Source organism: Phaethon aethereus (assembly GCF_964289735.1).
Source record: "Phaethon aethereus genome assembly, chromosome: 14".
Lineage (NCBI taxonomy): Eukaryota > Metazoa > Chordata > Aves > Phaethontiformes > Phaethontidae > Phaethon > Phaethon aethereus.
In genome coordinates, this window is record NC_138590.1 from 995,889 (window position 1) to 1,014,286 (window position 18,398).

The following is an 18,398-nucleotide window of genomic DNA, read 5'->3' on the forward strand; positions in this document are numbered from 1 at the left end:
AGCGGGAAGTCAATGGCTAAGGGTGCTGGAGGGCTCCAGCTGTACAGCAGCTCAGTCAAGCAGCTCTGGCCAGAAAAGTCCTAGGGCTCCAGCCGGCTTCTGATCTCATCAATAAGCTTTTCTCTTGGGATATCAACCTACAAAGCAAACGGAGAGGAGAAGGTAGCAGCACTGGAACTCTGAGCAGGGCACGGTTCAATCCGGCTCTAAGGACTTGCTGTGGATACTGGATGCAGTTTGTGCTGGTTTTCTGGAGCCATTACCCAACAGATCTGTGCTACAGCTACCCAGAGTAACATCAGCACTGAGGGAAAACCCAGAGCCTTTCAGTAATGACTAGATTTTGGAAGCACTTTTGAAACCTGGTGTAAAAAGGCATTCTCACCTCCACTCTTGTTGTGACATCTCGCAGCTTGACGACTCCATCTGTCAGCTCTTGCTCCCCTACAATGGCAGCAAGGGGGATCCCAGTGTCCTCACAATACTGCAGCTGCTTCAGCAGTTTAGGATCCTTCTTGTACAGCATCTCTGCCTAAGAGGGAGCAGAGAAGGCAAATCATTAATGCAAAGTTCACTCTGATGGATCTTGGAGCAAAACAGCCAGCAACAAAACTCCACAGAAAATTCTGCCTCATTACTCCTACAGCAAGCAGTTGCCTTTAGTGGTCTCAGCTGTTCTCCTCCTCTGTCTGCTAGGTCTCAGAGAGGCCAAGATCTTGAAGAAACACACAACTAGTGGAGCTGGTCTTGCTAGAGCTCCCTTCAGACTCTTTCACCCTCACCCGTACCAATGCCAAGCCCACATCTTTACCTTGATCCCCGCATCCCACAGCTCAGAGATGAGCTTCAGTCTCGCAGCGAGTAAGTGTTTCTGAGGTGTAGCCACCAGCACTTGTGTCTCAGTCGTTCGAACTTTCTCCCTAGACGCCTGCAGGGACACACACGATCTTGGGAGTGACTGGCCCTGAGGAAATCTGCAACAGAAACTCATCTCACCTCATCTTCAGACCTTAATTGTTAGCTCCCCAAAGCAAGCATACTGAAAAGCTAACCATCACTGTTCAGTGAACGTTACTGAGCAAGGCTAACCTCCCAGAAGCAAAAATGGCACACAGATAAGACAGCCTGGGCAAGTTCAATGAGCCCTCAGAGAATCTGCATTCTGACACACTACTTAATCATGTCCTGCTGTTCCTGTGGGACCTTGGCCTCCCTTCCTTCTTCCCTCCCGGATGGGACCTGGACAGCTTTCCAATGTCTCCTTTGATTCTTCAGGTACAAACACATTACCTCAGCCTCACTTGCTATGAATTACAAGCTCAGAACTAAATGCAGGGTGATGGATTTTCTCACAGGCTTTCCTAGGGTGCTCGTTACAGAGCGAGTGCCATGGCCCTTACCAAATTCATCCCTTCACAATCCCCAGGACAGAAAACATCACATGCAAGACACAAGAGCAAAATGACTGGGGCATGAAGTTCCGAGCCAGGACTAAAGCTCAGGGACCATCTCTGACAGGAAATGCTGCCCTCAGCTGCCCATGACTGCAACCAGATAGGCTGCAGAAGAGAAAGGAGCTGTCTTCTGTGCGCAGACATTCAGGCATGAAAGGACGCAACCCTCTTCCCCAAAATCCTTTCCTCTTCAACACTGTGGAGCTGTAGAACTCTGCAGCAAATGACAGACGGCTTCCTACAGCCCTTCTCCATGCCATGCACCATCTGCAGCACCTACCTTCACTCTCTGCTCTAGGATGGAGAAGATCCGCTCAATCCCAATGCTGACCCCCACGCAGGGCACCTTCCGTCCCTTGGGATCAAACATCCCCACCAGCCCATCATAGCGACCGCCTCCAGCCACACTCCCAACGCTGACAGGCTCCTCCACATGGTCGTTCTCCTGCTGCAGCAGCACAGCCTCAAAGATCACCCCCGTGTAATAGTCCAGGCCCCGCGCCAGGCTCAGGTCGAAAGAGATCTGTAGGACACAAGGGAAGCCCCATCACTGGGTGCGCTCGGGGGGCACACGCTGCCCAGCCACGAGGGCAGCACCCCCTCCTGCCTCTGCACCTCCTCACCTTCCCTGTGATGCCAAACAGCGTCAAGTACTCAAACAGCAGCTTCATGTCCCCCAGTCCCTCCTTGGCCAGCTTGTTCTGGGATAGCTTTGGGTCCTGGAGAAGCCGCTCAATCAGGTCCAGGCCACCTGTGGGAACAAGCCATGCCTCGGGTCTGCCAGTGCAGCAGCACCCACAACGATGGGCCTGGCCAGCCGCCTGTGTGCCTTGCACCCCTCTGTTGCTGGCTTGGAAGAACAAGGCCAAGGGCTCGACCGCACGGTGCTCACCATGCAGCTGGACATACTCCCCGATGCGATCCGCAGCCTCGGGAGAGAGCCCCTTCTCTCCTACCATCTCATTCTTCACATCCTCCCATGGCATCTGTGAAGGGAAACAAAACTCTGTTGCCACAGGACACTCATCACCCCCTGTCTCCACCAGCCCATGTATTCACAACACATGCAGGATGATAGCAGTCAGCAATCTCACTAATGATCTGTGTCTTTTTCACAGGAATTGTTAACAGATACCATGGGAAATGCCAGTCTTTATTCTTAACCATGCACAAGAGCTCCCCAAGGTCTTAACAAACACCAGCAGCTTAGCTGCTGTGGACCTCTCTACAATGAGAACAGCTACGACACTGCCCAGCCCAAGACACCCACCCCCCAAGACCGGAAGCGATCTCCTCATGAGCACAACGCTTACCCTTGTCCAGCTTGTCCACGGTAGAGCACATAGTTATGAACTCACTCTCCGAGATGCCGCAGACTGCAAACACACCATTCAAAATGCGTCGGTCATTGACCTGAGGGCAGGAGAGGCACGCTTTGCTCAGGGGAGATCCCCCCACTGCCCCCTCTCTTGCTCCAGAGATGCCAGAACCTGCAGCTGCTGGCATTTCCTTGTGCCGGTTCACCAGCACCTCAATCCCACAGGAAGGGAAGGCACTGAGGTGCGAAAAGCACTCAGCTCTGATCTCACCTTAATGAGAAAGTCCCCAAGCTGCAGGTCACTCAGGATCTCATGCACAATCTTCAGACACTCGGCATCAGGAATCATCGGGTCAAACTGCCCGGCAATGTCAAAATCCTGGGGGCAGAAAAAGCAGCAGTGGCTCCTGGCACAGCTGAGGAGCTTTGGCTCTGTCAGGCACGCCACACAGCCCTGCAGCAGCTGAAGGCCTCCCAGCCTGTAAAACCCACGCCAGTCCCCCGCTCCCTCCTGCGCCAAGTGGTCTCAGCCCCTCGCGCAACGGCTGCCACAACACTCACGCACTGGTAGAACTCTCTGTAGCGGCCCTGGCCGTGGCCGGGTTGTCCCGTCTGTAGACCTTAGCGACATGGTAGCGCTTCATGTTGGTGATTTTGTTCATCGCCAAATAGCGAGCAAAGGGCACCTGGGGGCCGAGGAGTTAAGGACAGGAACATGGAAATCCCCTGAGCTGCAGAAAGCTGAACCTCAAAGCTCCCCCGTCTCCCTTTCGCTTTGCCAGCTGCTCCCCAATCTCTAGCGACATGATCAGCCCAGGCTGACGATGAGTACAATGAACCACGCCGAGCTCCTCCAACACCCAGACAACTCCATTTTCCTTCTGAACCACAGTGTAACAACACCTTGCAAGCACAGACCTTTGCTAGGTCATTTTGCCCTCTTACAGTGTGATCAGACAGAATTCAACATATAGCACAGGCACATAATTAAAGAGGAGAGCTTTTTGGCAAGACATGGAGGTGGAGAAAGCTTGGGATGGACACCTGCTACGGACCTGCAGCAAACACTGCTGCTGCCTCAGAACAACCACCGAGGCACTGGAAGGGTGGGATGGTCAGGACAGGAGTGCAGAGAGGTGGGGGCTGTGACTGGGAGGAGGTCACACCAGTACAGTGGAGCATACTGGTGCATGTCCACTGCCCACAGAAGAAACGGCAGCTTTCCTGCAGTTCCTGGAGCGGCTGTGGCGTGGTCTGAGGTGGGGTCATACAGACAAGAGCCAGACCAGCTGGGGTGCCCACCGCTCGGCGGGAGGGGCGTTTCCATCACCCAATGGGACCCAGAGGCAGGTCAAGGCAAGGGCGACCCACCCAGTGCCTTCCAACAAGGTGGTGGCAGCAACCTTGGCGTGCTACTGTTCCCTCTGCGAGGGCCGCAGGATACGGTCAGGTCGTAGCGCAGGGCCAGCAGCTCTCCTCCCTGGTCCTGCAGCTCGTAGATGAGCTTCGCGTCCTCCCCGTACTTCCCCATCAGCGTCTCCTGGGGAGAGGTGAAGGGGCTGGCAAGAGACCGGGGGTGGCTCTAGAGTGTAGGGTTCCCCGGGAAGGCAGTCTAGCACCGCCCTGGGCCCCACAGAGTGGGTCCCACAGCCCCACAAGCCGAGCTGAGGGGAGGGGCACAACACACATGCCCCCTTCAGCCCCCTTTGACCTGAGGCAGAAGGAGGGTTCACGGCCCCATCCCCACACACACCAGGGCCCCACGACAGACTGTCACAACTGTCCCCACCCACCATGCCCCAAACCTGCTCCCTCAGCCCCATGGAAAGGGGTGCTCCCCCTTCACACAGCAGGTGGGAGCTCATCAGCCGCACGGGGGAGCCGGGGGCGTCCCACATCCCCGACGGGGGTCACGCCCACGCCAAAGAGGAAGTGGGAGGCCCCGCCGCCGCCCCCTGAGGCCGCCTCACCCTCAGCTCCAGCACGGGGGTGTCGATGGCGGCTGCCCCGTGCCGCTTGAAGCAGGCCACCACGGCGGCGAGGAGCCGGTCGCGGAGCGCCACGCGGGCAGGGGGGTGGTCGCGGGTACCCTGGCCCGGGACGGAGAGCGGCCGTCAGCGGCGGGGACGGGGAGAGCAACGCCCAGTAACCGCCGGCGTGGCCCCCGCTCCCCGCCGTTACCTTGGGCGTCTTCAGAGCCGGGACCCGCCCGCCGCCGGCCGAGCCCGCCGCCCGCACCTGCTGGGACAGAAGGCCGCGGCCACCGACCGGCCCCGGCAGCCAGGACCGGGAGAGGCTCACGCAGCCCCCGGCGATGCGCGGCGGCCCAAGGCAGGGGCCCGCGGGCAGCAGGCGCCCGGCGGCGGCGAGCAGTCCCAGTGGCAGCATGGCCGGTCTCGGGGAGCCCGGAAGATGCCGAGCCACGTGACCGCCAGGCGCCGCTGCCTCGCGGCGCTCTAGGCCAGAGCAACAGGCACTCGTTGGTGCTCGGGCGGAGTGACTCACTTTACGGCCCGGGCGCCACCGCGCGACAGTTTCTGTTCCCTTGTCGCCAGCACCCTCAACATGGCGTCGGGCAGCGGGGTAGGTGCTGGCGGCGGTGGGGCCGCGCCCGTCGCTTTCTCTGTTGCTCGATAGGCCCTGGGCCGTGCCGGGGGCAGGGCCGCGGCGGCTGGGGCTGCTCTGGAGGGGCAGGCGGCGGGAGGGGCCGCCCCGCTGCGGCCGGGCCGCGCTCGGGGCCTGCTGCCAGGCCGTGGGGTGAGCGGTGCCCGGGTGGGCCGGGGTCCTTGCGAAGGCTCCATCCCTGCTTTTCAGATCACTGTGCCTTCTGTGTGTGGGTGGTGGGAGATTCGGGGTCCCCCCAGAAGCCAGGATGCCTTCAGGGCTAGAAAGGGGGTGGACGCCACCCCAATCTTCGCATCCTAAGGCCAGGCCTCCCCCATAGGAGCCCCTGTTTCAGCCAAGCGGCGTGAGGAGATCCGAGCCTACCCCAGCCCCTGGGGTGGGGGTGCTCACCCACCTTCGCCCCCCCCCCCGGGAGGCCCATCCCATCCCCGGGGCCTCCTGGGGCTGGGCCATGGGGGGGGAGGCAGCTCCCTCCTTCTGTTGTCCTGCTCGGCTTCTTTTCTGCTTCTTTGGGAAGGGGTTGCCTGTTTCCTCACTGGCTCTCACGCTGTCCAGCTGAAGTTGCTGCTTTCTGGCATCTGCCCTGCATGGAGAAACTGCTTTTTCTGTGGCTCTGATTCTGTAGTCTCTGATGGTTCCCGTGTAACTTGGTTATTTTAATGGCGTTGCTCAGTTATAGCCTGTAGTGCTGTAGTTGCGTAGCGTGGCGGTGAGGTTTTTCTGCCTTTATGGATCCCACAGGATTTGTTGTTAGGAATGCCGAGACTGGGTGAGTGAGGTGGATGCCATTTGTGTAACCTGACTGGAGAGCCAGACCGATTTAAAACACCTGCAGTAATACCCCAGACAGTTCTCAGCACAGCAGGGGCTGTGCTTTTCTGCTTTCTTGGCCGATCTTTTCTTCACTTGAAGCCCCTTGCTGAGAAGTGAGCAGTCCCTGAGAGAGGTCAGGGAGCAGGATGTTAGCTGGGAGTGAGATGGTCCTGTGTTTTATTCTTAGCTGCTTGATATCTTGTATTCTTATATAGGCTTTGTTGCTAATACTGGGTAGATCTTTCAGTGTCTGTCTCCACAGGGTACAGGAAGCTATGGAGCACTTCTGATTTTTAATTGTTGTTACTTATTTGGGAAATACTTTCTGACAGCCAAAGCAATTCTTAGATAAAGGATTTAGGGCTTGCAGCCACCGCTGCCTCCACCAGACCAATTAAGAAAAGTTCCTTCGGCTAATGCTAAGCCGAGATCTTGTTGCACATTTGGGTTTAATTTCTTTCCCTGTGCCTGGATGAGAGAGATTGGTAAAAGATCTGTGAAAGGCTCTTTCCCTTTTATTACAACAGGAGAGTGAAGCAGCAAGTAAATCACCTCCTCTCTGAGCTCCCACCAGATATGATTTGTGATAATGAGCTGGTATGCAGGAGAGTCAAGATTCCAGAAAATACCCCCAAACGTTAATTTACACTCCATGATACTTTCTTTCCTTTTGCTCAGGGTGGTTAATAAAACCTGTTACGACATGCTTAAAGTGCTTAAGAAGCTCTGGGAATAAATGAGAATTTTTCTATGCCTCCCTAAGGCATTTTCATTCATATCAGTAATTGTTCGTTCCATTTGAAGGATTGCCAGAGGTGAAAACATTAAATGACTGTGCTGCTGCTGTAGCTTCAAATGGGATTTATTTCCTTTGGATTGTGATTGGATTCTTGATTTGGCTGAACGGAGAAGGCGGTGGGCTGTGGGCGGGTCCTTCTTTCTCGGAGGTATTTTAAAATACATCCATCCTGGTTTTAATACAAAACTAAGAGCCTCTCACTGCTGTGCTGAGTGAAATGCAACTTTCTAGCAATATGAAGATTATCTTCTCAAGAAAGTAAAGATGTGTCTGAGTTAGAAGCCATGACCATTACCAAGGTGCAGGGGCCTTAACTGCACAGGGCACAGACACTGGGAAGAGGCTGTGCTGGTATAGTGAGAGTAGACATGAATGGAAGAGGAATTCTTGTCCAGTCAATTCTGCCCTCAGCATTGGTGACTAGATAAAAATCCCCCCTAAAAAGAATAGTCTTTGTATTCTTCAGTGTCGGCTTCACCTGAATTCACCTTCTCTTCACACAACATACCCTGTCGCTGCCAGCGTAGAGTGCTCTGGGGAGCTGCCGAAGGGCCGGTCTGCCTCAGGTGTTTCTTCCCTTCCCTGCCCATCTGCGGCCTTGAAGCTGCAGGAGCAGGACAGCTTACCGTGTGTTTCGCACAGGTGCTTCCCTGGTATCTCCATACCCTGCCTTGACAGATGGGCATTTCAGAGCTTTTTCTAGTTTGTTTGTACATGTGTCTCACTTGAAAAACTCATACTGGTTCCTATGATTTTGTAGCAAACTCAGTGCTTTGGTTCCTGTAATGCATAGACGTACTGTGGAGAGCAGGCATACACAGCCTTCTGTACTCCTGCATTTTAATCAAACTCTTTATAGCTCATGTTGTGTTTCAGCGGCTTCCTCATCTGCTGTTTGCAACTTGGGTTTAACTGACTTTTGGGAGAAGTATGCGTAACCTGCTCATGACTGTGCTGTGTTTGTCAGGTGGCACTTCTGAGATGTTATGTCAATTTGTTTAAATCCTGTTGGTCTCTGGTTTTCAACACAAAAGTCTGGGTGATCATCTCGGGCGCTATTAAGATAAACTCGTTACTTTTCTCAGTGCTTTGAAATCCTTCTAGAAGAAGTAGATATAGGCATGCTGAATCTTCTCTTAAGCTACATCCTTAATTCCTAGCTATGAAAACAGAGGACATGGGGATATAAGGTAGTGCCCCTAACTTACTGCTGTGGCCTCACAGGCCAAGTGATACCACCTCTTTCCCCAGTCTCCCCTCAGAGCTAGTCAAACTGTATAATAAAAGTTAATGCACTTTATTTCCTTCTCAGACTAAGAACTTGGACTTCCGCCGAAAGTGGGACAAAGATGAATATGAGAAACTTGCAGAGAAGCGGCTCACAGAAGAGAGAGAAAAGAAAGATGGTGCGTAGTGTACTGACTCCAGGCAAGCTTTGCTCATTTGGCAGTGAGTCACCCAAACCCCTTGAGTTTGAGAGGGAGAGAGCAGCTGGAAGTGAAATCCCAGAGGGAAATAGCAGCAATTCAAGGCTGGCTTGCTCCGATACTTTTTCTTGTCCTTGCCACTAAATATATTTTTTGACAAAAGTAATTACTGAGAACCTTTGCCTCTGTCTGCCTGTTCTTTGGGGAGGGAGAGGAACAATCAGCCCCTGGAAACAGAAAAATCTCAGAATATGACACAAGTCGGAGCTGGAGATACCTCACAGGTCTATGCCTAGTTTTAATAGGAACCAGGAAATAGTGAGGAGAAAATTATATCCTTTATTGATTCAAAAAAAAGGTGCAAGTTCTGCATGAACCAGGTAGTTCCCAGGTTCCCAGTAGGCCCCCTCTTCATCAAGGGCAATGTGAAATCCAGCGTGTTGAGCTTGACCTTTTCTGATGAACACTTTGGGTTTTTGCTTATGTTTTAGGCAAACCAGCTCAGCCCGTCAAAAGGGAACTTCTGCGGCACCGAGACTACAAAGTGGACTTGGAATCGAAGCTGGGAAAAACCATCGTCATCACCAAAACTACCCCTCAGTCAGAGATGGGAGGGTAGGTCAGGGTCTTTTTGTTGGGGTCTCAGAGTTGCGCTGGTGGGTCCTTATGGTGTACCAGGTGGTGATTTCCACTTGTGTTTTGAGCCTGGTGCGATGGTGCTGCACTGTATTATGCCGAAACTAGGTCTTGTGGGGTAATGTATGGAAAAGATGCGGCAGGCTGAGCCCCTTCTGACATGATTCCTTGATATCAGTGTTGCTTTGCCCAGCTGTAGAAACAACTGAGGCAAATCTCTGCTGCCTGCTTGGGTTTTGTTAGCCAGAAGGCCTGCTTGCAGTGAGACCCTGTCTGCTGTTGATTTGAGTTTCTGGTTTGGATATTTGTGCACTGGGAATGGGAGAAACATCCAAATACCTGTCCTTAGGAGTTGGCCACTGTTTCTGTGGATCATGTTCAGCCACAGGCTGAAAGGGTTCTTAGCTCACCCTAAACCATCAAGAGGTGGAAAAGAATGCATTGAGTTTGTGCCATGATAAGAGTAAGCCTGTTAGTGTCTCACCATCATAGCCTAACAGCCAGCAGTGCCAGCGAGATGGAGAGTCCTGAACAGCATCCAGGGACGGAAGTGCAGGCCCTGGCTGGGTTTTTGCAACAGCTTTTAGGATGGGCAGAAAACACTGCTGTGTAAAGCGGGGAGTTGCTGCTGTGAGGTGATGGGGATGGGAGAACTTGCCTTGCAGCCAGGTGAGAGCCTTCAGCAGGCTGCAGGCTGGAAACCTGGGCTGCGTGGCCAGCCCTGCCTTGGAGGAGGGCAGCTGAGCCCTGCTGTGTCACAGAGTCCATCCCACCCTGTTGCTTGTGGCTGGAGGGGAAGATGCTGTGGCCAAAGCATTACAGATCAGCTCATAATTTGGTTTCTGTCATCTGTCAGAGTGGTGTTGGCATAAGGGTTGGTACCTCCTATGTTAACTTGGGCAGCTCTGTCAATCTGGGGTGTGCCCTTACACATTTCTTTTCACTGAGGCTCTCTGTAATGGAAGTAGCTTCCCTTTTGCCCTGGAGAAGGGACCCGTATCCCAAGTGACATGCAGATTTCACTTGGTAGATTATCTCAAATAATCTGTGAGATGAGGTTTGCCTCATGCTTTGGAGTTAATTTTTTTCTTTCTCTCTCCTGCCAGATATTACTGTAATGTATGCGACTGTGTGGTGAAAGACTCCATTAACTTCTTGGATCACATCAATGGCAAAAAACGTAAGGACAATTTTTCTGCCTTATTGGACAGTTGAGTTGGAGGGATGCTGCAATGCTCTCGGCTGTTCCATGCATCACCAGTGTCTGAGGGCTGAACACGTATACATGGATCAAAGTGTGCTTTGGAGATCAGGATGTAGGCAGTGTTTGCTCACAAGAGCTGTGGAGGTGCTGCCTTTATCTCCTGGCACCTTCCCGGGTGCTGGACCGTTTTCATGGAATAAGCCCAGAAGGAATAGTGGTTGGTTTACTCTGGTTTGGTGGATGTGTTTTCCCCACTCAGATTGTCTGCGCTGCGAGAAGCCCTGGGTCAGCAAATCCTGATGTCTCCTCTGAAAATCTGGAGAGAGGCTTTTTTACAGCACCGAAAAGAAACACTTTAAAGAAATTCTTAGATAAGTAAAAGGTATGGGACTAGCTTATTTTTGGATCAAAAGCTTCTCTTTGTAGGAGTATGAAGCTCAAAACTAGCTGGTCCCTGAGCTCCAGAGTATGGAGTAGAGTTTACATGGTTGGAGGCTGTGGTTTGCTGAGGATGAGCAGAGACAGGAGTGGGGCAGTTTGACCCTGGAGTTGCATCCAGCAATGTGGTGGTGTTATTGTCCTGTAGCTATCTCTGGTGGTTCTCTCCATTGCTGTAATGATGCAGTTAACTTAGGCCAAGATAAAGACAAGAGAAAGAATTCCCAGTTTGTCTGTTCCCTTACTGTGTTTAACTTGAAAAAGAGGACTGTACCCTCTTGAACTGACTCTTATTTCACAAGTGTGGGTGTTGCTTCTCCTTGACATGTTCAGAGTGTGGGGAAAGTGGAGAAAGTAAAGGAGCAGCAGGACACACTGACACACTCTTGCCATGTTGTTCGGCTCCTGGAGGTGATTTTGATTCCCTGTGGAAGTCAGCAAATGGCCCCTTTACAAAAAGGCAGTGATGAATGCAATACAGACCTGCACACTTGGCTGTTTGAACCTTTGAGAAATGAGGGTTCAGAAGAGGAACCGAGGGACAGTTTTCTGTAGCTAGGAACAGAAAACCCAACATGTTAAAGCCCTGTGCTTTTATGAGAATGGGAAGAAGACACTAAAGTGCCTTGTGTGACATGTTGGGAGATTAGCAATAAGTCCACATGAGAGTATCTGGAATCAAAAATCCTGGCATGACTTTGTGCATGGGCCTGAGATGAAGGGCTGAGCTGGGGTTGGAAAGTGGCTGATGCATAGCTCTTCGGTACAATATGATTTACAGACTAAGTTTGGGAGCTTTTGATCCAGTCCATAAATCTGGCTGAAACTTGCTTGTTCCTGGCAGCCCTCTTCCTAGTTCCTGGTGTGTAGTTTGAGCTTCCAAGTGCTGCTGCATCCCTGAGACTAACCTTGTGCACAGCTGCTGGAGTCGACAGGCTGTTTGGATCCACCAGGCAATGCGGGTTGGAGACATTGGTGGGAGTGGCCCATTCAACCAAGGCTTACTCATGAGTGGAAACCTGGGAATCTGCTCTGAAGAGCCACTGAATCAGAGGCCAGGCTTAATATTTCATGCTTCTGCTTTAGCTGGAAATGTCCTGTGTAATCAGGATCTCTAACTGAATGCCACTGATGTCTTGTTTAGCTTCTCCCACAGCTGAGAGACACGAGCCTGTCAGTATTACTCTGGCTCCTTTTTCAACACTCCCACCCTTTTTTCTCCGCGGGTCTAAGATTAAATTTCCTGAAGTGTCAGAACACCAACGTGGTTTGGAGCATCCTAATAGGGAATCCTAAACAAATAGGCTGTGTTCTTCTTGTTACAAGTAATGAACGAGTTGTTGTAGTCACTGGCTGGTTTAGGTTATGGTGTCCCCCTAAATCCCATTCTGCGTAGGAATATGGGACCAGACGAGGACAGAAAAGCGTGTGCCTCTCTCTTAGGAGGAGGCACTGCTGTGTCACACTCCGCAAGCTGGCTCTGACTCCCTGAAGGCTGGGCTATACCAGGCTCTGCCTCTTAGGAACAGGGGGGGACAGTACTGCTCCCTGCATTTTGGGTGGTCCATGAGTCAGTGCAGTTAGGTCAGGTTGGAGCTCTGAGCCTCAAGGGCACATGGCCTTCTACATGAATGTCGTCTGGCCCTGGAAGCTGCTCTGAGGAGACAGATGACAGGCAGAAAGAGGCTGCCATGCTGAGGTATTAGATTGGGATCAGGGATGGGGCCTATGTGCAGCTCTTCAAAGGCTAAGATAATTGCTGATTGCACTCCTGTTTTCTAGACCAGAGAAATCTGGGCATGTCCATGCGGGTGGAGCGCTCCACACTGGACCAGGTGAAGAAACGCTTTGAGGTGAACAAGAAGAAGATGGAGGAGAAGCAGAAGGACTATGACTTTGAGGAGAGGATGAAGGAACTCCGTGAAGAGGTTAGTCTGGGCAATGGCTGACAAAGTAGAACCCCCCCAAAATGTGTTTCATGAGGAAATTTGCCCCAGTTCCTAATCCAGTTCAACAGAAGCCTTGCTTTTGGTAGCATAGGCTTCTCATCTGTTGCCATGAATGGGTTTTGTTTCTTTGTTGTTTGATTTTTAAAGTGTTCTGCTGCTGTTCCTGGAAACCTTTTTCCCACCTTTCTGTGCGAGGGTAACTTTTGATGCTTCACGTTTCCACTAAGAGCAGCACAGCCCTGACAACGTGCCTGGTTTTTTTGTCTCCCATTAGTTGTGCTTGGATTTGTGTGCTCTGATAAGCAGATCTATGTATCTGTCTCCCGGCGGTCTGACATGCTTCTTAGGATTGCTGAGGTTCCTTCTCCACATGGGGAGGCCACACAGAAGCCACATGCCAAGTGTGGAAGACTTTTGTGAGCAGTGTGCTGTGGTGTGGGATGTGTGTGGAGGCAGTGAAAGGTGCAGATTCCTCTCAAACCCGGACTTAGGTGTCAGCTCCCTGACATGAATATCAAGTTTATTTGAAAACCTAACAAAGCCTGACAGGCAGGGAGCTTCTATGGATGCTTCTCTGTCAGCAGTCATGTAACAACCAGAGGTTAAAAATTGCTGCCCGTTTGAGTCTCCCTGCCCAAGCCTTGAGCTTTGCTTTACCGCATGGTGCTCCGTTGGGGTGCACATAGAGCAGCCCTGTGCTCTGGTCCTCAGCAGGCTTTGGTGCTGCTGAGCCTGATTATTTGGGGAGATGGGAGACAGGTACCCCAGCAGTGCAGGGAGTGCTGTGGTTTGAAAAGCTACTGCCAGTCAATGTATGGCAACAAAGAAAGCGGCAGCGACTTTTGGTGTAGCTTTCTCCAGGGCACGGCTGTCTTCAGTAGCTGCGGCACAGCGGACGGTGATGGGAATGGCAGGAGCAGTTGCTAAGTTGGTAGCCGAAGCCATTCTTCTGTGTTGCCTGGTAGAAGCCTGGCACTGTTCCAGGACTTGTGATCCTTGCAGAGCAAAACACTTTGATTAGAGCAGCGCAAACTCTTTGATGCCAGAACCCCGCAAAGCCGCTCAGAGCTTCAGCTTCTGTTCCAGTGAGCAGCCATCGCTCTGCCAGGCTGAGAGCCAACAGACAGCAACATTCGGCATCGCAGTCACTGGAACAAGGCATCCTGCAAGGGAAACGCCTCCTGCTTTAAAAACGGCTCCTTCTTGCCTCAGCCTTGATTCCAGACAAGACTTCTGACGTTTGTTCGGAAGAGAGAGTTTCAGAACACTTCTCTTCGGCTGCGTCCTCTGTGTGACTCTGCTGTTGGGGTGGTAGGTGGGGAGGCCTGGAGACAGTGGGAAACCTCCTGGGAGATTGCAGTCCAGGATTTCTGCTGGCTGTTTTATTTCCTGAGACGCAACTTGGGTGCTGTTGGTAGGACTTGGGTTAACTGTGCAGTGCCTGGTGTCTCAAAAGCTTATTCAGCTCAGGTGGTTCAAAGTATTTTTCTGTTCTGTCCCTTGGTGCAGGAGGAGAAGGCCAAAGCCTACAAGAAGGAGAAGCAGAGAGAGAAGAAGAGGCGGGCAGAGGAAGATTTGACATTTGAAGAGGATGACGAAATGGCAGCTGTGATGGGTTTCTCTGGTTTTGGCTCAACCAAAAAGAATCACTGAGCAGCTCTGGACTCTCCTCTTTCTTGAAACAGATTGTTTTTACCCAGGGGACTCTGGATATCTCTTAAAAGACTTGACTGAGGACTTGTATGTAAATCTCCCAGTAGAAATTGGCTGGAGGAATCGAAAAGCCTATTCCGTGCTCTACCTGTGCTGCAGAACAAGCTCCGCCTGTCACTAGCTTCCCATCTCCTTCTATGTCCTAGATCCAGCTGCTCATCACTGCTCTATGGCCTTGTGTGTGCAGGGAAGTGTTCTGCTGGGTACGTTTTTGTGTCAATAAAGTGCAACAGTTCTGTACAGATGGCCTGGTTCAGAATTAATCGAGTTGTCAACCAGGCATCATTGTTCCAGGCCCTAGTTGTTCTGATTGTCAGCTGGCCTGTGTGTTTGTGACGCAGGGAGTGATTCAGTTTCTTTTTGGATCATGTAACCGAAGGAAGCGTGCTGCAGCGCGCAGTGTTGAGTGGTACAACCTGCATCTTTATGGCTTGTGCTGAGCAGAGCTGGTGGCTGCATGGAGTCTGGGTCGACAAACTTTCCTGTGTATTTTATCTGCAAGGGATACTTCTCTGCTTTTCTTTGTGTTTTGTCCCATAACTTTGATATCTTTAAGGCAAGGGAGAAATTCCTCCCCGTGACTGATCTAGGATAGAGTGAATGAAAGAAAGGTGTGTGCAATTTGCCAGAAATAAATGGATCGTTTTAATGGGTCCTTTGGTGGGAGTTTGATTCCTTCTTTGTTTTGAGAGCTTCTGCTTCCCACTGAGAAGAGCTGCTGGTACCTCCCAAGCTGCGCAGAGCTGGTGGAGGCCGCCTGGGGACCTTGATGGAGGCAAAGGCAAGGCTTTTTACCCCGTCTCTCTCAGCTCAGCTGCCAGCTCCCCTATGCAGGCAGTTGCTCTCAGTCCTGGGTTTTTAATGTAATTCTGGAGACAGGTGTAAGACCATGGGAGGGGGAAGGGGGAGGGAGGACAGGACTGTGGACCTGCATTTCCATTCGGCAATCCAGGAGCAGGCTGAGCTGCGTTCCAGCATTTATCAGCCTTACTATATTAAGGGCCATTTTTTTCCTGTCTACTGGCTATCAATGTCTTTTCACCTCTGCCCTCCCCTAAATCCACTTCATTTCTGCTTTTATTTACCTCAGTCAAACCTTGTGTGACTCATTTCTGTCTACAGTTATGATTTATATTTCGTGTGGCTGGGTTTTCATAGCTCTGTCTCGCTCTCCTCTCTCTTTTTATGTATATTGATGAGATCTTTGCCCTTGCCCTTCTCTGTACTCGTATGAAATTTCCAACCTGAGGAGGGCTGCAGTGTATTTAGCCTGCTCTTTCTAATACATCTAGAACAAATCCTGTAATGCTTTGCTGCTGTTTTAATTCCTTAATCTTAGGCCACTGACAGCTTCATTGCCTTGGGTCTTTCCGCTTCAATTCAGATTATAATCCCCGTTGAAGATGCTATTGAAATGATATATAGCCAGTCAGATACAGCTGTCCTTGGAGGTTTGACCCTTTTAACTTGGCAATCCTTTGACTTCGGCAAATGCTTTCTGAGCACACGAGCTGGAAAGGCGACTTTCATTCCAGCCACGTACCTAGCGCTGTTCAGACTGCGGCACGTGGCTCCGGCTGAATGAGAGAGAGAAGACGCTTGTGCCTTTGTGCCCTCCGGGGTGCGAAAGGGATGCTGCCGTGGTTTCATACGCATTAAAAGTTTAGGATGTTCCGGGGAAGATTTAGCGGCAGCCATTTTATCCCAGCCACCAGCTCTACAGACAACTGGACCCTTGCTGCAGCCTGAATTTGGTCTGGGCTTCTGGGGAAGGGGCAGGTGCTGCCCTGCACCCTCCCTTTTTTCCAGGTTGTGACCTTGGGTCCAGTGGCTGCTGCCTTGGTTTCCCCACGGAGCATCCACTCATTCTCATCTGTCCCAGCGCACCCAAGGAGCGAGGTGTGAAATGGGCAGTGTGGCAGCCCCCAAAAAACCCTTCCCGGGGAGGTGGCCGGGGTTGTGCAGCCTCCTGCCACGGGGCTGGAGCCTGCCCAGGCCTGACCCAGCCTCTCCAAGTGCCCTGCCTGCTGCTCTCTGTCCCCGGAACAGCGGGGTGGGAGACGCCTTTCATTAACAAGATTCCTCTTCGGCAAAAAGCCTGCGATACCCAAACTCCATCCTGAGGCCATCTGCGTGCTCTGGGCTGAAGCCCCAGCCCCAGCATCCCTGCGCTGCTGCTGCTGCCGCCGGGTCCCAGCGCTGGGGCTGCTCTCGCCGGGGAAGCGCGGCTCTTTGTCTCGGCGGCTTGCTGGGAGCAGTGGTGTGTGCGGCAGCAGATACCAGCTCCTGCTGGATTCCCAGCAGCGGGAGTTGCCTCTAGCCAAGGATGAAAAGCTGGTTTCATGGGAGGAAATATTTAGAGAAGAGGCAGATAACGTTCCCTGCATCAATCACGTTAACCCTTTGCTCCCACTGCTGCTTAGTGCAGCTGTGGGGTGTTAATGGCTCTGCTCACTGCCCCCACGGTTCTCCGTGGCTCTTCCTTAGCCCTCTTCATCTCCATGCTGCATTGTAAGGCTGATGGATGTGCCCGTGTGGGTCAGGGCTTGCGATTTTAACTGGAGGGAGGGAGGCCCCAGCTCTGCAGCTCTTTTTTCCTGCTTCCCCCCACCATCAAACAGGACCGGGGTGCTCTGTGCCTGCTGCTTCCCACTGCACTCTTGCCCGAGCTGCAGCCCCTTTTGGTGCAGCTCTTCCACGATTTAAGACTGGGATCTGGTGGACTAAGGAAGGGAGGGGTTCTCATGGTTCCCACATCCTGCCTGGTCTCGCTGTGGAAGTGTTTTGAGGTGCCTGGAGCCAGCTTGGTGCTTGTTCTCAGCACCTGGGCAGAGGGTGCAAGGCTCTACCCTGGCCACAGAGTAGTTCCTCACAGCATGTGGCTCAGAGGACCCGGGGGGACACTCTCCCCGTTCAGCAGACCTACCTGCATCCCTTCTGTCCCAGCCAGGCTGGGGACCGAGGTCAGCCTGAGCCAGACTGCTGTGGCTGCATCCTTCTAAGTATTGATGGCACTGTTGGAGAAGCGCTGGGGTGTCACAGCAGACCCCAGAGAAAACACCAATCTACTTTGCCCCCATCACTTCTTCTCTCCCAGCCAGCTTCTTCCCTGGCCTCATGCTGGGAGGGAGGACTGAAGCCTCATGGGGGGACTGAACACCCACCACCCACAATGTGAAGCTGCTTTCCTTCCTGCCTTCCTGCCTTCCTTCCTAACTGGGGGAACGGGGAGGCTGCTGTGCGGTGCCTCAACCCTGTCCTCCCCTGCTGTCTCACCCTCACTGTCCGCTAGTCCTGCTCAGGACTAGAGCAGCAGCAGCTGGATCCAGTCCAGCATATCCACTGGCCCTGTAGAATGACTGGGATTGGGGACCTGGAGTGATTCTGGAGAGGAAGGGGTCCCAGCCTGGTCCTGTGCGTTACTCTGGCTTGGTCACCTGCCTCAGTGACTTTAGTAGCAACATCGACTCTTAAAAGACCCAGCTTTTTAGCGATTTTCACCAGCTTTACATCCCACTTTCCCAAAACAGAGGTTTAAGTGCTTGGCAGGAGCTCCAGTCCTCCCACTGCTCAGGCCATAAGCTACTGCTGCCCCAGTTAGGCAGCCATTCTTGCCGTTTGCCATCGTTAAGCTGAACAGGTTCCACGGGTGATATCCCCGGAACTCCCCGCTCTTGCTTCGCTTTGAACTGGCACCACGGTGCCGGGAGGATGTACCACCACACCCCTCACACCCCTGCTCTGCTGGGGACGGGCTGCAAGGCTCCTCAGTCATCCACATCCCGTTGGCAGACCTTCTGCTGTGGCACTGTCCCACACAACCCTGGAGCCAGTGTTTCTGCCCCCGCCAGCTCTGTGGACAACCTGTTTCATAAGTGCTGCCCCAATCGGGCAGGTCTTGGCCCAACCTGTAACCTGTCCTGCTTTCATCACCCGAGGGGACAAGGTGTCCCCGGGGGAGAGCCCAATCTGTGCAAGGGCAAAGCTCCAACCCCTGGTGGGAGCTGGTGTTTCTGCAGAGG

At 52.6% G+C, this 18,398-nt stretch overlaps 2 protein-coding genes across 2 annotated transcripts; one reads left to right on the forward strand and one right to left on the reverse strand.

Annotated features, from left to right (window-relative positions):
• Positions 1–80: 80 nt before the first annotated feature.
• Positions 81–5,160, reverse strand: LOC309409886 (histidine--tRNA ligase, cytoplasmic-like; the record flags this gene model as incomplete). The annotated part of the gene is given in 13 exon segments (XM_082006139.1): positions 81–137; positions 386–532; positions 812–928; positions 1,735–1,977; positions 2,078–2,205; positions 2,347–2,460; positions 2,768–2,867; positions 3,044–3,151; positions 3,334–3,365; positions 3,368–3,458; positions 4,217–4,312; positions 4,743–4,862; positions 4,954–5,160. Coding segments are annotated over 13 exon segments (1,560 nt in total).
• A 177-nt stretch (positions 5,161–5,337) lies between these two features.
• ZMAT2 (zinc finger matrin-type 2) lies at positions 5,338–14,316 on the forward strand (the record flags this gene model as incomplete). Its single annotated transcript, XM_082006382.1, has 6 exons — positions 5,338–5,355; positions 8,322–8,415; positions 8,928–9,051; positions 10,179–10,252; positions 12,497–12,642; positions 14,173–14,316. The coding sequence occupies 6 exons, from the start codon at positions 5,338–5,340 to the stop codon at positions 14,314–14,316; spliced, it is 600 nt and encodes a 199-aa protein (XP_081862508.1).
• Positions 14,317–18,398: the final 4,082 nt, after the last annotated feature.